The sequence below is a fragment of the Pseudochaenichthys georgianus genome, chromosome 15 (assembly GCF_902827115.2).
Source record: "Pseudochaenichthys georgianus chromosome 15, fPseGeo1.2, whole genome shotgun sequence".
NCBI lineage: Eukaryota > Metazoa > Chordata > Actinopteri > Perciformes > Channichthyidae > Pseudochaenichthys > Pseudochaenichthys georgianus.
The window spans coordinates 19,739,055-19,759,345 of record NC_047517.1 but is presented as its reverse complement, the minus strand read 5'-3'; the positions used below and the strand labels follow the sequence as shown (position 1 = coordinate 19,759,345).

Genomic DNA, 20,291 nt, shown 5'->3' with positions numbered 1-20,291 from the left:
TCCTGTTTCCCTATCGATCTGTGGAATGTTTTATTTTTTAAAAACACAGCAGCAAAATATTGTTTTGAGAATGACTCACTGTCAGTTTCAGCAATGTCCCCCCTGTTAGAGCAGGATCATAATAACGTGGGAGTTTGTTCTCTGTCTTTGATCCCCTGTCTGAACCTTTCGGCTTATTCAGCTGGCCGTACGGCCCGGAGGAGACGTTTTGAAATTAAAACGGTGAAGATTTTCTGCTGCACATTAAATGCTGCACACAGATCTCACGCTGCAGCGGAGATATTCACACCACAGACCATGGCTCTATGGTCAGGGGTTATGGAGGGGCTTTAGCTCCCCCTCTCATTGACGATCATTTGACAGCCGCAGAGACACGCTGACTCCAGCTCTGCGAGGAAGGGGCCTGCCCACCCGCCTTGAATTTGTGTGTTTACTGCATGGACATGAGTCTTATTTTGTTTTCCGTTCCTGTTTTTCTCTCAGGCGTGTGCTCACCGCTGGAAAAACGTCTACTACGAGCAAACAGAGCATATCCTTCCGCACGGATATTGCTCCATCATTCCTCCCACTCTTCAGGGCAGGACCAAACCGCTCATCCCTTGTTATGAAGGTACAGTGGATGCACAAATGTAATCAAGATGTACCTTTTTATTTTGTATCCTCAAACTTCTCATATAAGGCTGACAGAGAAAAGGTCAAATGCATTGCTGGGGGTCAGAAATCGTAGTATGTCGGCCATTGGACTCGTAACCCCTCACAATCCAGCACAGACACTGACTTTGTCCTAATATTGATTTCCAAGAGGACAAGAGAAAGAAACTTGGAAACAATTGGGTTTAGCCTTTTTATCATCTTCTGTGGTTAAGTTTTATCTCAGCAGCCTGCACCATGGCCTCTGATTGGTGTTCTGGCTCTGGAGACTAGTAGCAGGAGAGCCTTGAAGTGTGATCTCTCCTCCTCCGTCCAACAAAAGTACTTTGGCAGGAGGAGACAGCTCTTACGGGTTTGTTAATCCAAATATATGAGCATTCTGTCCAATGCGGTGCAGAGTTTGAATTCCCTGTGCACCTTTTTGCAAAAGTAAAACATGTTCTGAAAGGTTTAATTATGCCGACTTTTCGTCAGTTCAGAAATCAGGTGCTTTCAAATAAAACATTTCTTGCAGGGGAGACAAATCAGATTTTGTTATGATTGAAATAAATCAAATCCATTTGTGCTGTTTTCTTTCTTTGCGCTCTGTCTATACTACAAATCAAGTTCCTTCTAAAAGATAATGTACTGCATAACATTTGAAGCTGACTCATGCAAATGTGTTCTTCATGTGTTTTAATATGTGACTCGGAGCTATTTATCAAAGCCGGTCTTATACCTTAATTGTGCTCCCAGGTCAGGATTTCACTTCCTTCCGCAACTCTCATTGCCAACAGTTGAGAAGAAGCCAGACCGACTTTGCATGGAAGCGTATTTACAGTGCATCATGCGCCGCAGATCCAAACTCAATATTTTTGTAACCTGAGAGCACTGTGTCCCCCCTCCAAGTCTTCTCTTTGCACCCCTGCTTTCTGGCCCCAGACTCTTTGTGGATGGGACTGGGACTTTGACTAGCTTCATATGGAATGCAGGAAAAACTCCAGTAAATGCTGGCTCGAGCACACAGTGAAATCATTTGTGGTTTGTATTTTTTCTTACAGACTATAAGCGGAAGTATGGGGAAGAGCACGGCTCGTGCCAAGCTGGGATAGCGGGAGTTTTTACGGAGGTCAGTAACAATGCTTGTTCATCTTCTTAATACATGGTATACTTTATTTCTGTATGTCTCACAAAGATAGTTGTTTGTTGTCGTACAAACTCTGTATTCTTGGCTTCATCAGTCAATTGAGTGTTTGGCAAACACAGCACATCTTCAACAACAGTTTGCATTCTTTTCCTGTTACATACTAATAGAAAGTATTAGTTAGCTTCCTTGCTGTCTCTTTATTTTCATCAGGGCTCTCAGACACTCTTTTGTCAACTGCATGATTTCCGTTGACATTACCACATCATTCACGTTTCAACATTTTCTTCCTCTTTCTTTGCTGACTTGGAATTTATTTTCCACAAAATGTTTAAGATGTAAAATGATGTGGAAAAGTCTCCAGTCCTCTATCCATGAGTGTTTGTATCAAAGCAGCTAGCTCTCTGCTGATAACGCCTATCTGGTGTTTCCATATGGTACAGTAGGAAAGGCTGCAGCGGCCTCACTTGACCCGGTGTGGTTCCATACGATAAAACCTTTAAGAAAATATATAAGTTTCCTTTTTATCTCTATGGCATGATAGATGCACTACTGTATTAACACATGACTTCATCACATCTCATATCCTTGTTGCACAACACCTTTGTGTATCTTAAATATATTGTTGCTCTCCCACACATTTATCTTAAAGCAGTGAGCAAAGGTGAAGCGTAGGGAGTGAGCCGAAATGGAGACAGAAAAGACTAATATATTTAACGTATGAATGCTAACATATAGTTTGACAAGTAAATGTGCAAACGAGTAATACACTGACATTTGGAAATGTATATTTAACCAGTTTAGACATTATGTGTTCCAAGCATTATCATTATAATTCTTTCCTGATGTAGCGCATGAGCGGCATTCTCAGGTCCTTTTCAAGTCTCGGATTACAGTTACGCTCAATTTAGGAGGTTCAGCAAAGTACAATGTGACTTAAAAATGTGTCCTCGGAGCACAGCTGTGTCCTCAGGGTAAAAACATTCCCAGAAAGTGTCTGATGAAGTTCATGTTTGTGCAGTTTTCCTCGATTTTTTGCTTTGCTTAGCAGAATTGTAGCCTTCTTATCCTGGTGCTAATCTCTAAATACTGGAGCTGTAAATACTAATCGTTTAGGAAAGCTGTTCAAAGCATTTATTCATCATACAAGTATTTTTTGTTGTAGAAATAGAAGCTCAATCATTAGTAGTTATCCAATGTTCGGATGTTCTGCTTTTCTCTGTTTATTGTCATTGTAAACTTAATATCTTGTTTTGGAATTTTGGACGGACAAAACAAGATATTTGAAGACGTCCACTCAGGCTGTGGGAAAACGTGATGGATATTTTCCACTATTTTCAAAGAAAATAAACTGGAGTTTGATTGATAAAGAACATAATCATTAATCAGAGCTTTAAAAAGTTGACTCACTTAAGTTTACATAGACATGCAAGACGTGAATATGAGATGTGCATAATAGAGTCAAGAGCACAGTCACACAGGCTTTGCTTTTATAAAGGTCCTCCTTTCACAGATACTAAAAATGGCATCATTTCACATGATCCGCCTGCCTGTTTGATTCCACAATGAACCTACTGTTTAAAAGACCAAAAGGGAAATCATCATTTGTTTGTTACACTAAGGACGTCAGAGTTGATCTGTTAATGCATTTGAAAGAATCTGAAGAATTTAAAGAAAAGATGTCCAACTGTTGAACGTTATCTAGCACTTTGAGTTTTGTTTATGCAAGTGAAAAGTGCGCTTATAAATAAAATATATTATTATTATTATCCTTGTCTGAACCATGGTGTCCAGATGTTGGACATTAAGGCTCAGGGGGATATTTACCTTCTTTGTGAGGTCTCTATTGTCTGTGCGGTTCAGTTTGTTTGAGTGGTGACTACACATCCTCTGAGTCAGATTACGTCAGGACATAATAAAGTGAAAACTAGGACTCAGAAATGGCCGTATCAGAGCATCTTAATTGTCTTGCTCTGGTCCCTTTAATAGCCGCGGAGCATCACAACAAAAAGCTGCGAACAGCTCATTTTACAGCTGCCAATTTAGCCTGTGCCCTGAATTCCTCGTCACTTCAAAGGAGGCAGCTTCAGCTCGCGTGTCGTCTGACATGTGGTCGAGATCAGATATCGCAAACCAGTCTGTGGCCGTTGGTTAACCAGACGTTCACCCAGCAGCCTTTCTCTTTTTTTCATTCCCCTTTTCTCCAGCAGGCTTTAGCTCTGCAGACAGAAGGTGAATCATCTGAATGAATGTAGCTTTTATTTTCAGGAGCTGGTGGTGATGGGCGCACCGGGGTCGTACTACTGGACTGGGACCATCAAGGTGTACAACCTGACCTCTGACACCTTCTACAGCCCCAACAAAGAAGATGTGGACTCACACAGATACAGCTACCTAGGTGAGAGCCGTAGAATCAGCATTATAGAAAAATATTGATACGTTTTGAATATCTCACTATTGTATATTGTGCACTATATAAATTCACAAAAACACCATTAATTTTGTATAAATATATTCAAAAAAAGACAGTCTGTATATCGGTAGAACTGTTTGGCTTCATTATTTTTGTGTTTATTTAATTTGTGTCCCTAAAGAATCTTGCGACCCATTTGTTGTTTTAAATTGTTCTTTATATCAGATAAAGGATATAGGCATATATGAATGTATTTGCTTAAAGGTATATGGCACAACAATTCCTACAGTTCTGATTGCATAACAAAGTCAGATTTACTTATTTAGTTGTTCTATATCCTCAAATTAGGTATTACAAATCCCAATCTATCACCTTGCTTAGAGAGTTGCAGTAAATTAAATTGTAACCCCTTTATCATGATGTACAGTAATCAATTATTCCCTTTATACAGCTCTTTTATTGGGTTTAATGTCACATAATATCGATGCAAAATAATGAAAACAGATTGTTGTCTACGTGTCTCCAGGCTATGCCGTGACTGCGGGCCACTTCTCCTCTCCTAATGCGATAGACATAGCTGCAGGGGCGCCTCAGCACAGCGGCAGTGGAAAAGTAAGGACTTTTACTATTGTTTTATTTCCAGCAGTTGAGTTCAAATCCTCTGGTATTTCTCACTTCATTGATTTTTTTTCTCCCGCGCAGGTTTACATTTTCAAAATGGATGGCGGGTCTTTGGTGAAGAGTTTTCAAGCCTCAGGGAAAATGGTATGAGCTCAGATGTGGTCTTATATTCTTCCAGAGGTCGCTGACAGTTCTGTTTTCAATTATTATACAGCATATGTTTAGGCTATTGTCATACTATACAACCATATTTGATGTAAACTAATTTGCCTCAGGGACCATGTAGTTGATTCTTGCGATGCGTTGCACGCACGCTACTCTGATTACTTTGTTGTCAGAACTGCACTGTTTATATCTGCCTCAAGTGTATAGACAGCATCAGTGATTTAAAGAAGGAACGCACTTTGCCAGGGAGGTAGCTAACACTTTCCATTCAGAGTAAATACAATAAAGTCATGGTGGCTTTAGGATGTAAGTTGTGTAAATATTCCTTTAAAGCTGCTTTAGATATAAAAAGAAAAGTCAGAACGTGATTCGTATGTGATTGGTATGAAGTGAAGAAGTGTCTGTGATCTGACCCATTGCTCTGTGGCTCGGCTATGTTCCAGATGGGCTCTTACTTTGGCTCCTCATTGTGTGCAGTTGATCTGAACCAGGACGGCCTGTCGGACCTGCTGGTGGGGGCCCCCATGCACAGCCAGCTCAGGGACGAGGGCCAGGTGTCTGTGTACCTCAGCAAGGGCAATGTGAGTGGGGTCAATGGGAACACGAGAGCCTCACTTTCAGATGTATTTTACTACAGTATGTCCGTGTTTCTATAACTTTATTATTGTCTACAGTGTCTATTCTAGCTCATGTTCCTGTTTGATTTCTTTCTGACCATGTTTGTTATCATGACAGTAGAATAAAACAGTGGGGCATTTTGAGTCCTACCGGGGGAGTTATCTAACAGACCAAGACTAAAGCTTCTGTTGGTACATGCTGTATTTCTAAGTTATTGCGGGAAAGTCGACTGTCTGTTTTGTTGTTAAATTGTTTGGATATTTGCCAGATAACCACAGTTGGGGCCAAATAATGTTACTGCAGATGCATGCTTTAGTGCATCTCTTCTTTCTTTTGCCAGTTCAGTTATAAACTGCCTTCTGTTTTCAGGGGGTGATGGAGGAAAACGCTGTATTGAGTGGTGACAACGCTTTCAATGCACACTTTGGAGAATGCATTGCTGCAATCGGAGACATAGATGACGATGGATATCAAGGTCAGTACTGTAATAACCATTAAAACTGTCTGCTTGACATTCTATACTTTTATATATCTGTGCAACTGAGATTTTGATTGTTGTACATGTTCTGCAAATATTTTCATATATATCATTCCGAGCAAATGTAGGAGTTTTTGGGTGATTTATTTCATTATACAGCTTTCTTGTGTTAAATATTATTATTTTATATTATTATAAATACATTTATAATTGTCAAAAACGTCAGGAAGGAAGGAAGAAAACACACATTTATTTCTTTGTTGTTGTTTTTTTTATTCATATGTACAGCACTTTGGCTCGACCAAAAATCGTTTATAAATGTGCTATATAAATAAAACTTGATTTGATTTGATTTGTTCTGTGAATGTTGTATTTCCTCTTCTAGCTGTAAACAGTAATTCAATACCACAACCTGAGAAGTTGTACTGCTCTTGACTGATATCCGACATCTAAACATATGACAAGGGGTCACAAGGGGCACTGCTCTACTTTAAGGGGAGACCTGATCACTGACTTACGACCACACTGTGGGCGGAACATGTGTTAGTGCTGGACAGTAGTGTGGTTCACCCTGTTTACAGCCGTGCCACAAGTTTCACATGACTTCCTACTTGCAGGCAGCCACTGTTTTCAATTAGGTTCACTATGGAAACTCAAAACCCTGCTTGAGACACGCATACAGCAAACATAAGTCATTATGTTATTTTAAGTTTATTTGTTGTTGTTTATTTTTACATTGCAAGCAGAGAGTCATTTAAAAGTCATACAATGAATCATGCAAAACAAAACAACAACCAAAACAACAAACCAAAGTATTGATTTCCTCTTGTATCTCAGAGTCCTTGAATGCACCACAAAAAGCAGTCGTTACATTTTAAACTACTGCTAATTCCTTTAACCCTACACTGTCTGACGGCATGTTCACTGTTTGTAACCATTGAGCCACTGGTGAAAGGTCAGATATAAGATGGTGGTCATGTTCTTATAGGTATAATTCTTGTAATGGTCCTCCAGTGGTCCATGAATCTAAATCCAGGCACTTTTCTATAGTATTCACTGCTTTATTGTTGTAACAAAGCTATTTCCTCTGTCATTTATTGACTAATAAAGTCACACAATTTAAATTTCCCACTGCAGCCCACAAGCAAATGTTGGCTTGTTGAGATTTCAGTTGATGCAACAGAACCTCTAATTTTTACAGATCTTTTGTTTTGATTAGCCTGCAGCGAGCGGGCTCTTTAGAAAATAATACCCTCTCTTACCCCCAGTCATTTGTGCGAGGTCATCCAGATGCAAACACTCATTTCATGCCTGTTGGCTTGCCTTTGAGGCCTGACTTGGCGTCCCTTTCGCACTCAAGGCTGGAAGCTGCTGCCCGGTTTCATCTTGGTGTGAGATACGCCTCGAGGCTCGCAGCCTGGCACAAAGTGTGCATGTGTGTTTTTGCGGAGAAAGATGGCAGCTGGGGAACATAACTCATCTTGCAACTCGTCGCTCTCAGATTGTCAAAAGAGCCTGACTTGCTCGCTGAGTGAAAATGATTTACGAGAAAACTGCTACCATTTCATTCAAAAGAACTACTGTAGAAATTAAAATACTCACTAAGAACAAACTACTGGTTAAGTATTCACCATGATGAGTACATTATTGTATCATGTACTGAAAAAGTGTCAACTCTTTTACCATTTCTGTCTTGGTATGCTGAACCACATGGCAAGGAAGTGTTTTGGTCTATAAAAAGAAAGTTTACATAAGGAGTCATTGTTTCCGGGCTGTTGCCAGCACTTTATAGTCTTGTTTCCACTCTCTCAGTGTTTATGGCCATTAACAACACATGATTGTCTATTAAGACTCTAACTGTAACAGCTTGTTTCCCAGGGTTGATGAAAGCTTTTGTACACATTCACAAACACAGTTATTTGTGTACTCATTCATTTCGTTGCAGACTTTTCACACAAACACTATTTGTCCTGTTTCAGATGTAGCCATAGGCGCACCTAAAGAGGATGACTATGGAGGAGCCGTGTACATCTACCATGGGGACGACACAGGAATCATCAGCAAATACTCCATGGTAAGAACTCTTCCAAACTCTTCTTACAAAAAGATTCCCCCCCCTGACTTACTCACTCTCCAGCTTCACCAACGCATGCTATATGTTTATGAAACCCATGTGTGCACCTTGTGTGTCGAGCTGTTGAAGTAGCTGAGTAATGTGTGGTTGCAGGTTGGTGATGTAGCCTCGGGAATACATGGGAAACGTATCGCTCTGAATGAGGAGAAAGCACTTCTTCATGAGCTTCTTTTCAGTTAGTGAATAAACAGTATTTCAATGTAAAGGAACTCACTCTAATATTAATTTAGCCTGTGTAAAAGATAAAGCAATCCACCATTATATCCAAGTTGGCAAAGTTAATGTTCTCTATTTCATCTGTACAAAAGCTTAAATGCAAACTACTAGTTGAAGTTTTTAGCTATGTGCTGTATTTTATTTTGCATTGGGAGTAGTTGATAGGTGTATTTTTTTACTCTGGAGAGTACCAGGCTAGCTGTTTCCCTGTGTTGCTGGCTTTAATGCTAAGCTAACAAGTGCGTTATTTACTTTAATCTGTAAAAACAAAGATTATTCATCTATGAAAAACAAATCATACAGTGAGTTTATTTTTCCATATTGGCTCACATGAGTTTTTTGAAGACTGGTATCATCTGTTTTTTAGAAACTGTCTGGGCGCAGTTTGAGCCCTAGTCTGCAGATGTTTGGCCAGTCCATCTCCGGGAATGTGGACATGGATGGCAATGGATACGCAGGTATGTTCATAACAGACTGGATGAAGGATTGTCCACATCAGAGTAAAACACAAAAAGATGTTTGCCCTTTTTGACTACCTTTCTCTTGCAACAGCAGTGCAAAGACTCCTGACAGAGGCATCTTGTTTACTGCATTCCACAGCTGATATTCAGACTTAGCCAGCGAGACAGTTTAAGGCCTCTGTGCATTGTTTTGTGTCAGCAGATGTCACATTAATATGATGTCTTGTTTTTGGCTTTCCCAAAGAATCATGTTGATGTTTCTGTTGCAGATATCACTGTTGGAGCTTTTATGTCAGACAGCGTGGTGTTGCTGAGGTGAGTGACTCATTCTCTTTGATTTATTTCTAAGTTGTTTTAATGTCCAGGCTTTCCCACACTGCGTTCTTGTGTTGGTCAATGTGGTTGTAGGACCCGGCCTGTCATTACGGTGGATGTCTCCATCTTCCTGCCTGTCTCCATCAACATATCGGTGCCCCAGTGCCACGAAGGCCACCAGAATAACCAGCACCTAAACTGCTTCAATGTCACCGTCTGCATGCTCTTCAGGGGGAGACAGCTGCCCGGACAGATAGGTGAGGACAAATCCTGACAAGAGATGTACATCAAAGTTGTCATTCTACATTAAAATGGAATAAAATACCTCTGACTGAAACATTATTACATTGCATTTAGCTGACGCTTTTATCCAAAGCGACTTACAATAAGTACATTCGACCAGGAAGACACAACCTTGAGGAAAACAGAATCATATAAGAACATCAGGTTTCATAGAGCCAATCGTTTCAAGTGCTACTCAACTGGCTTTAGATAAGCCAGTCCTTTATTAGTATATAAACAAAAACATAAACCAAAGAGTAGCCTAGCTAAAAAGAGAACAGTTTAAAAAAAAAAGAAGATCTACCATGGAGGAGAAGAATGAACAATACCTAGACTTGTTTTCTTTAAAGTAAGAAAAAACAACACCAGCCAACACCTCTAAACATAGTAATTCATATATTGTACTAATTTTTTGTATCCATAAAAGCAGCAATATAAGCGCTATACAAGCTGTGATTCTTTACTGTAAGTCCTTGTGTTGCTTGGCATCCAGGCAAAAGGTTAAAGTAGCTTTCTTGAGTTTCTTAACTTTGTTTTGAATGTTGAGAAGAGTCCAAAAGCAATAGTCTGATGTGTGATTGGTGTTGATCACATGGAGTATATTTTGGTAGTTTAGTGAAATCCAAGCTCTTTGAACTTTTGGTGGTCATTCAAATGGGGAACATTTGTAAACACGACAATGTTGAGCAATTCTCCCCATTTCTAGGACTTGGTCGGTTTGGTAAGCCTTTAGCCTGTCTGTGTGTTTGTCTGAAAGTTTAACTTGTACTTGGGTGCGGTGCCTGTTAAGCGCTGAGGTGTAGTCCTCTCCTAGTGTTTGGGTGTGGTCATTTACGGCCCCCCCAGGGGAGCAGGAGCCTTGTCGTTACATAATGACTACGTCCTGGCTCCCAGCAATAAGGCCTCTCTGTTAGCCGTCTGGCGAACATCATGGAAAGTGCAGCACCATGTGTTTGGTGACTCCCTTAATGAAACCTTCCTTTGCCTCCTCTGGAGTGAGCTCATGGCGTAGTCTCTGTTGGAGGGAGGACACTGTAGGCTTTGGTCCGACTGGAGTGTGTTGCCACCCTTCCCGCTGTTTTACCACCCTCTTGATGCGATTACTACAGACTGATTCATTCAGAGAAACAGGTTTGACCAGAGGCCCATATATGGTTTCCTCAGGAAGTGTTGGTCATGTTTGCTTCATGCTTATGATTTCTTAATTTAAAATAGATTTGAAGTGGTTCTGTGTCTCAGTCACTAAGGCCAGGGGGGGAACTAGCATGAATGTTGTAACTGAAATGTTTTCCTTCACACTAATAGTTCCCCACCAGCTGGAAAATTAATCCTTGTTAATTGTTAAATATTGGCTGTTTTTATGTATGAATCAGAATCCGATGAAGACATATTTGAGTTGGTCCCATACATAATAGAACTCAAAGCCAGTGCTAAATTAGTGTTAATGAAGCAAACCTAAATCTTTCATTACATCTACTGACATTCAAAACTGTTTACATTTCTCAACTTGGAACAAAGGTCTCTAAAGTTATATCAGATGATTTGACCAAGAAATGTCAAACATTTATACATACATATCCATACGCGATAATTTATTTTTCCCCATGTTTGATGGAAGTCACCACAAAACCAAACCGTACACGAAGATTTTCTCAAGATTATCTGTCCTCAAAGAACTATCGCCAACAGTATTTCTATCTCCTCTCAGAGTTGCTGTATAACTTGACAGCTGATGTGGATAAGCGACAGAAGAGCCAGCCTTCCCGGGTCTACTTCACTCAGAGCGGATCTCAGATCAGCCAGATGAGCCAGCAGCTCAGCTTGGACATCAACAGGGAGGAGTGCCAGCGCTACACTGCCTACGTTAAGGTAAGAGTGGATTTTCTGGTCTTAGCACTGGCTGTGTTTTTTTAAGGTTTCCATGTGCTGCTCATGTCCTCAGCTGATCTCTCTGCTGATTTCACACAACCTCAGGCACTCTGACCCTGCGATGTTGATGTGTGGTAGAAGTTATTTACTTATGTGGTTTGTTATTATTACTTATCTTTGTATGTGGCTATTGGTTGGAGAAAAAAATATCTTGCGGTTCCAGCTGAAGTGTTTGATGACTTGTGGAAAATTAACGTCAAGTTAAATTAAAGGGCGTCACATATCTGATGTGTGAACAGTGACTGCTACAGGCTACGGATCAGCAGCTTCCGCTGGGTGAGGTCAAAGGTAACAGGCAGGCGCTTGAAGATTCGTGGAACCACGCTGCTCAAGTGTTAGTCTGCAGAAACTGACAGAAACAGGAAACAAAGTCTCCTTTGTCATCGCATAGTCCCTCTATTGTGTTCCTCTGCCATGTATCCACGGAGAGGGTCCTCGTCCTCAGGGCACCATCCATGTTTCACCTCCTCTAATGTAGAGGCCCTCCGCGGGCCTGTAAATTTCACTGGCATTCTTAACTTTGCTCTCCAGGCGCTTTCACCGTGGGAGTCTGAGCTGCTGACCGAGGGGGGGCTGTCATTACCACGCCTGCCTCTCTTCCTTCAACCCTTCAGACTGTAATGAGGGCATAGCACACAGAGCATTTGCAGCAATAATCACTTTTCATGTGTCACAACATGCACATTACAGTTATCAAGGTTAACTCAATGCAAATGGTATGTGTTTATCCAGGCTTTTCAGTTAACCTGGATATAAGTTGACATTTTTGTAATTTCAACTTCTCTGTCTGAAGTTTTAACGTGCAAAACATTAACAGAAGGGTAAGTCACATAAAGTACTATTTCTGCCCAAAGTAAATCAGACATTTCAACACTTGAAAGAAACATCTTAAAGGTCACATGTCATGGCCATTTCCACTGATCATAATTCCATTGTTGAGGTCTACTAGAATAGATTTATACTGTGCAATTTTCCAAACTCACATTGGTTCCGCATACAGCATCTCTGTAAACTATGTATATTCACTCTCTGTCCTTAACGGCTCGTTGCAGCTCTTGCCCCCCCCTCCCTGTGAGCCCAGTGTGCTCCGATTGGTCGGGACCAGTCGGGACGTTGTGAATCGCGCTAAGCTCCGTGGAGGTGTGATTTCCTTGTTTAGCGATACACAGCGAAACACAGCCAAACTCACCCTGAGCACACACAAAGTCACAGCCGAAGTCAAAACAATAAGTGTGGCTTGATATTGAGTAAGAAAAAGGTTGATAAACGCTGTGAGAATGGGTCTGCAGAGAGAATTTTGCCGCGATCCCAACTGTCTGTTATCAGCCTGCAGCCAGGGAGGAGAAATCAGCAGAGCTGCATGCACTGAGTGTGTGAGTGTGAGGAAGTCCGTGGATTGGTCAATTTGGACCAATCAGCGGGGGCTTAACGTAACGGCTCCGCGGACGTAACGTAACGGCTGCACGAATTGGTCCATTTCGTTCCGGGGACGACATAACGTCATGATGTACCCGGAAGAATCAAATGGACAGTGACGTATCTCCAACGAGGCGTTTTGGGGAGGTATTTTCTGTTTTAGAGTTTTACTCCCTACATGGTGTACTTTGAGGGTTTTGACTCTGCAGACCGTTTACATGCATAAAAACCTTCATAACACACAAGGGGACGGGTAATAACCGGAAAAGCATGACATGTCACCTTTAAGGTCTGTGGGCGGGTGAGTGAATTATCACCCAGGAGTTCGTAGCTGCCACATATCTATGGCATCTCTCTAGCTGTGAGATAAACACACTTTAAGTGCAGTTCATCAGGCTAGATTTTATTTCGTATTTTGAAGCTGAAGGTACTTATGTTGCCAGATGAAATAACACTCTGATGTTGTTACAGGAAAAGTTCATTTTTAGGGACATTTTGGGAACCATTGTTGTGGATTTACTACAGGTTATTTTCGGAACCTTTTCTTGGCCAGGTGGTGTAATTGAAAGGCTTCAACTCGTCTTTTTTCCGTTAAACTTTGCTACTGTTTGAGCGCACAGCAGATAATGTGTTGATTAGTGGCCTTCAAAGGTGCTGCTCATAAAAGGATATTTGTTCACCTTTGAACAAAACCTATATCCTGGCTCCAGTTTATTAAAGGTTATGAGAATTGTATTGACCCACTCCTGTAACTCTCAGCAAAAACTGTTTTGTGAAGTGTGTTTCCGAAGATTTCAATACAACAGTTGACAGACACATTAAGTCTTTCGTCTGTAGGAGTATTTGGATTGGCTTTGTTAAGGTGTGAAATGCAGCCCGGCTGCCGCTCTACCAGCATGGATTATTATTGTTCCTCTATATGTGGCCACAAACTCCACCTGCGCAGCAGCTCAACGAAGAAGTGAGTTACCCAAAGCTGGAAAGCCACACAGGATGGTGAAGGTGTGGTGCGCAAATTACAACTTCAGCAAACTGTTTAGAGTCTAAAGGACCTAAGATAAGAGTCAGACGTAAAGGGGACAGACATTACACCTAGCATGATAACTGTCTGTCATGAGCCTCCATCATCATGTTTCTCAAGAATCACCATAATCAGAGGTGATCTGGCTCCGCTCTGATGGCTCTAGTCTGCCTGACCAATCGCATCATTTATCTTCCTCATGTGTCTGCCCACATGAGCCAGTCCTCCCATTCCCCAGAAGAGGTATGCTAATAGAAACCAGCTGGTTATACGGCTGCATCCTCACCCCCGCCCCACCCTTCTCCCAGCTAAAACACACAGGAAGGCACAGGGCTGAGGCTGGCGTCACAGCAGGGTGCTGCCCGGGCTGCTGTTGTGTCAACTGGAGCTGCATGCTGGCGCTGCTGATGGAAAACCCGCGTTAGGGTTGATTGCTCAAGTCCTGATACATGTGGGGCCGCTGGAAGCAGGCCATGAGCTATTCTGAGCCACTCTCACGTTTTTAACTGCCCTGACCATCTGTCGACCCCATGTGTTGACTTTATAAATAATACAAACAATTCTAAAAGCACCTCAGTTAACGGCTAAACTTAATAATGCGCTGGTAAAGTTGTGTTTGTTCTCCTGTACCATTTTCACCATCTGAAGTCAAGTAAATCATGCAGTGTTGAAAACAATAGGGCACAACTGGAGTTATTTGGAGGCTACAGAGTACAGAAGGTAATAGTTCAACAGCATACCAGCAGCCCTCCAGATGGTCTTTGTTTGGTTCTTTTTAGCTAAATAAACTTCATGCAGGCTTTTTCTTGAGTTGTACCTCACATTTAGGAAGGGAAAACAGTTCCTCGCAGTGATGAATGATTAGTGTGTGGATGACCAGAGGTGCTGTGTGCGTGAGACGGCAATGAGTCATTTTACGAGAAAACCACCTCAGGAATTCCTCAGGTTGCTGCATTGCATTAAGTCATTTTAAACAATTGGTATGTTATCCTTCTGCGGTATCGTAGTGTCTCGAGTTGTAGTAAAATAACTTGAAGGCATTTGAGTAATATTTAAGTATAACATGATGAGGAATTTTTCTTTAGTAAAGTGGCATCGAGGACAGAAAACTGGAGCAGTGCAAATATTTATGAAGCAGTTTTACACATGTCCAAAAAGATAAAATGAACAAGTGATGATTCTTTGGACAGACTTGAATGTAAACTTCAACCGGTTGGCACAGGCTTACAACGAGTAACTGACTGTAACCCTAGTTGATCCTCCTGATTGTCTATATTTTCCTTGTTGGGTATGATGCCAATACACTGTAGTTGTTGTAGGGATGGCAAGATGAAAAGTCAACAGGGCAGCCATGAAGACACTTTACTTTGTACTGCAACACTGGTGAATCTGTGAGGCTGTACTGAGAAATACCAGAGGATAACCAAAGTCATGAGAATACAGGATCTGGGAACCCTGCATCGCTGGGTTAATTTGAAGCCAATCCATCCAAAATGTGTTGATGTATTTCAATCTGGACATGTGTTGTGGATTGATTGGTATTACCATTTACTGCATAGAGCCACACATCAAGCATGGAAGAAAGCAGGAGAGTATACATTTAATAACAAAAGTATTATGTTCTGTTCATTGTTTATGAATGTATTCTTGCTTTATCTTAAGTGAAGGACATCACTGACCCTAAGTAGACCCTAATACTGTAATACTGTAATATCAACATTACATTTTGACATGTCTTGCTATAAACTATAAAGCATTCATTCTTCATTGTGTCAAGTTCTATTTACTCAGAGGCTGGGTTTTTACTGATCGCTTGGTCGTGATTTATTGCTTATTGCTGTCTTAGTAAACACATTTGAACTTTGTAAGCACTGTTTCGACGATCCATACAACGGCATGTTTACATCTTTGGCAGTTTATCCATCGTCATATAGGCTACATGTTTTCAATCCAGCATTCCCATCACTGTGCAATGCACGTGAGTCTTGAAATCATGCCAAGAGCCAAGTCCATTTGTGGTCATGAGTGGTATTGTGTAGCTCGTTAGATGCAGTCTCCAAGGAGGAGCTAACATAGGCATTTAAAGCCGTGCCTGTAACAGTTGTCTGTTTATTTTAGCTTGTAAAGTATCCTTCTCACTTTCCCTCCCTGCTTTCCCTGGCCTATATTCAATGTTCCCTATATCTCATGTCCTCCCTAACACATGTTCTGCACCACCAGAGTATTTAAAGGTCTAACAAACTGTATTGTGGGGTTGCTGCTGTTAGTAGGGCAAATGCAGGCGAAACATCTATCCGTCAAAGCTCAACGCACTTAGGCCATCACAAGGGAAACTAGAGACGTGTTGGATTTGAGCAAAACAATGAATGAGATTATCGGACTGGGTAGATGGACTGATGATGGACTATGAAGTTACGGAAGTTCTTTGTATCATTACCTCGCCTGATTTAATTAAAGGGAGATAATGTTTTAACGTGTGTCCGCTTGTTATCATCATACTCCATCTCATTAAGAACTCCTTTGGTAGAAAGGTCCATCGTTGACATGCTCAATTTTGTTAGAAAATAAAGCCAAGAAGACATCATCAAACATAATTCAGCTTTACGGGTTTTCGTTCTAGTGTTTCTTATCAGGTTCAATTGAACCTCTGCCTGTGTCAATTGACTCGCTAAAGAGTCTGCGTTAGAATTGAAATGATTTTCCAATCAAGTTTTGTAGTTCATTCGCAACAACTTTGATAATCGTTCAAACAATTTTTTGAGCAATAGTTTTTGAAAATGTGAAGGTCTTTCTGTTTTCAATTTTCTAGATCTAGACATTTTCTAGATCGATTGAACTTAATGAACTTTCTTCTTGCTTCACCTTGCTGGTTATAGTGCCGGACAGTAAATGTGGTTTTCAAGACCTACAGTAGGAGGCTTGGAAGTGTTTGGGTCACACAAACGTTACTGAGAGACTGTGTCTGCTACACTTTTCTGTGATTGACAATCTGTTCCTCCAAAGAAGACAAAGCAAATGTGAACCATTATTCATGCCAACTGTTTGACCTAAGTCTGCTCTCCAAAGACAAACAGGAAACCCTGCAGAGTAAAGTTAAGCAGTCACTGCGTCCCAAAGTATCTCCAGTAAGACAAAGTCCCAGAGCCTCAACACTGTCTGGCACGTGGGAACCCAGAGTGGGGACGCTGCCACACTGCCGGCTTTGTTAGCCTCTTTACAGGTCGACAGAAATGTGCAATTCCCTTGATGCTGTTCCCCTGGTTTCATTTACCTCAAGCCAAGAGAGCTGATACAATGAAAGTATATAGCAGGAAGTTAATCATATCCAGCTGTCTTCTATTACACATGGCAGCAAGTCTATTTATAAAGGATATGATGAAAAAAAAGTTAAATATACGATCAGTGTATTGCGTTAATACATTGGGTGGAAAATGTCATAGACACAGTCACATGAACGGGTTTAGCTGACTGCTTTGTCTGCAAGTATTAGCGCTAATACCATGTACTGGACACTAAAGAGGAGCTTTCAGGTTAATTTTAGCTCGGGTAATATTGTGGTCAGGATTTCCCTACATGGTCGTGCCAGAGTGAACATTAAACAGTGCTTCTACGGGCTTGCTTAGGGATGGCACAGCCAACAGGCTTTTGTTTCAGTAAAACACATTTCTCATGAAACTCCTCTCATGAGACGTGCTCTGTGTCGTTGCCATAGCAAATCCATCCTTGTTACTCATGACAAGAATGACCAGAGGTTGTACACATTTGATGATCTGTTGATATTGGCAGCTTAGGATGCTAGGCAAAAATGTTTCTGCAGTCTTTTTTGGCAGCGTTACTGCCACATGATGCCCCCACAAGGAAGCGTAATGGGTGGCCAAGTCTGACCACAATGAAGCAGTTTCTCCTGCCATGTTTCCCGCTTCCACTGCAGAGGAAACAAGTTTGGGAGTTCAGTGTGTGCCGGTTAGATCAGAAAGCCCTCTCAAAGAGACCTCAAAACCAGGATGAGACAGAAGGCTGTGATCTTGGCATTGTCAAGGCGCTTCCTTAACAACCTGGAGGCGTCCCTGTTTTAATTTCCCCCTACTTGACCCATTTGTTAATATTAGTGTATATTCCTGATGTGATGGCGTCAACATCAAAATCTTCTTCCTGTGTAAAGGGTCAAGGCCCGCCACAAAGGAAGAGGAACAAACATGTTCACAAGACATTTGTTTACGTCCGGCGGGGACTGTAAACGGCCTTCCTCAGGTGGATTTGATACATGAGTGTTAGGGTGCTGCAGTTTGATCAGAGCTTTGTTTAAAAAAGAATGGCGCCGACAATAACAGAGATGCCAAAGTGCCACAGATTTCGTGCGTAGTGACGAAATCTTCTGCAGGAAGCATCTGGAGACCTCCTCTATCACCAGGATGGAACAGAGTCAAACACACGCAAACACACTGAACTCCAGTTTTAGAGCGGCACATGTTGAGCCTCTCCTCCCTGCTCGTAAATCTGCGATCAGAAATTAGTTATCTCCTGAGATACACATTAATGTAAGAAATAGCATGCATAGTAGTATTGTTTTAAATGCCACTCGGTGATGCAATAATCAGCAACCGTGAACATTTCTAAGGAATCTTAATGTGCTTCCTATTAATTGCATAACAAAGCAGATAACACGTTTCCTGTTTATGGAAAGAACGTTTATCAGAATGTTGATGGGAGTTTATCCCTCAGAGAGAGGATGCTTGTTGTTGTTTCTAAACAAAAAACAAATATCGGAGATACTTATCTGATGCTTCTCATTATAATAATAGGAATAAAAGTTGCAAAACACTGCCTGTCCGGAATCACTCATATGGTACTAAGTGCACTATATTTAACCCGTGCCATTCCATTTGAGTACAAAAGGGAGTTATTGACTTGGCTATTATCTTAATCGACTGCATTCTTCCCTTTTTTCTTGTTCTTATTTTTAGTTGTAATAGTATTATTCCCATTAATGTCTAACACACAATATGGCCTTAAGTAGTGACTGAAGCCGCCTTGTTTCTACTTAATCTCCAGTTCTCAAGACCCAAAGCTGCTTCCTTAAAAGGATCTCATCTGGATTCTTCTTCTTTTTTCAACGCACTAGCTTTGTTTTGCTTCTTAGGAGGGCCATACGTGTGTCCTTGTGGTGCCTCCAAACTGGTCAGTCAGGTTACAATAGAGATCACGGAGGGGTTCAAAGTGAAACGGCGTGACGATGATGGGTGCCCCAGGTTGAGCATTTGGGGAATGAAGAGGTTATAACGCAGAACCTGTTAGACTAATTTCCCTTTAGTTCTGCTCCTGTTGCTGCTAGATTTCCACAGCTCAACTTTATGACTTTGGGTCACTTTAAGAGTGCAAAGCTCTAAAATGAGATGTCGTAATGATACTGCAAATAGCACAGAAACAAATAATGTGTTAAAGACGGCACAATGTGGGAGCTGAGTGAGGAGGAATTGAGATATGAGCGAACACATCTGTGTATTTATAGGCTGCTGGCAGGATTATTAAACACTAATTCAGCTTCATTTAGCATTGGCGCTAAATCAATTTGTTGTTGATGGAGTGTAGTAAAAAATAACATGCTGATGAATTTGGTGTGTTTGAGCAGTAAACCTATTCCATCTGCCAATTTCCACTGGGGAAAGTGAGGCACCTTTCTCTCCTCCTTTATAAATCCCAGCTGTGGTTTTAACTGTCCTGGGGTCAAATGTTGAATGCCTTCTTCATGATGCCATAAAAGTTTCCTGTAATTTGTGTTTACGTGAACCTTGTTTCAAAAAGCGATAAATTCAATACACTTGGATTCTCCAGTGCATAAGAAATGCATATCTGCTTATCTGTGCCCTGGGGATCTTTACTGAGGGGAGTCGTTACACTGAGAGTCTAAAGCAAAGAGGTGTGTTTGAGGGAAAGGTTGATGTGTGAGACAAGGATTTTGGAAAGCCTTTACTGTAGTATGTAATTGTGTTATTGGGTGTTCTTGCGTGCATGCTGAGCAACACGAAACCGTTTTTAGTTCTGTATTCGTGACGAGGCCTCATCTTTGAGAGTACAGATGGTAGATGCTTCCTGTCAGTTAAGTCAAGTTTTCCAGGAGGAAGTACATGCTCGCTCTTGGGACAGATTCCAAAACACAGCCCTTTCAGCTTGCTAAAGATTACAGTATCGATGATTTATGTTTTCACTGAAAGCCTAAAGATGTACTCAGGATTCTGTGTTGTGCTTTTGAAAATGTAAAGCTGATCGGTTATTTTCTTTCAAATGTTCGTTACACATGGTTAAAGTATATAAAGGGTTACATTTAAAGGGAATTCCTATTCAGGAACTATTTCAACTGATGATCATTGATGATGAACGAATGGGAAAAAGTTTGAAATAATTAGATAGGAGACTACATGATCACGTGACAGACTCACACTTTCATTAT

General features: G+C 41.2%; 1 protein-coding gene across 1 annotated transcript in view; it reads left to right on the top strand.

The window, feature by feature from the left end:
• The window catches only part of itga9 (integrin, alpha 9), a 48,403-nt gene that overhangs the window by 3,960 nt on the left and 24,152 nt on the right, over positions 1 to 20,291 (top strand). The window contains exons 4-15 of the mRNA XM_034100771.2: positions 484 to 610; positions 1,692 to 1,759; positions 4,043 to 4,172; positions 4,714 to 4,799; positions 4,890 to 4,952; positions 5,417 to 5,554; positions 5,961 to 6,066; positions 8,049 to 8,143; positions 8,787 to 8,877; positions 9,150 to 9,195; positions 9,289 to 9,452; positions 11,186 to 11,346. Of these exons, the coding sequence (XP_033956662.1) occupies positions 484 to 610; positions 1,692 to 1,759; positions 4,043 to 4,172; positions 4,714 to 4,799; positions 4,890 to 4,952; positions 5,417 to 5,554; positions 5,961 to 6,066; positions 8,049 to 8,143; positions 8,787 to 8,877; positions 9,150 to 9,195; positions 9,289 to 9,452; positions 11,186 to 11,346 (1,275 nt within the window). The remainder of the gene's footprint in view (positions 1 to 483; positions 611 to 1,691; positions 1,760 to 4,042; positions 4,173 to 4,713; positions 4,800 to 4,889; positions 4,953 to 5,416; positions 5,555 to 5,960; positions 6,067 to 8,048; positions 8,144 to 8,786; positions 8,878 to 9,149; positions 9,196 to 9,288; positions 9,453 to 11,185; positions 11,347 to 20,291) is intronic.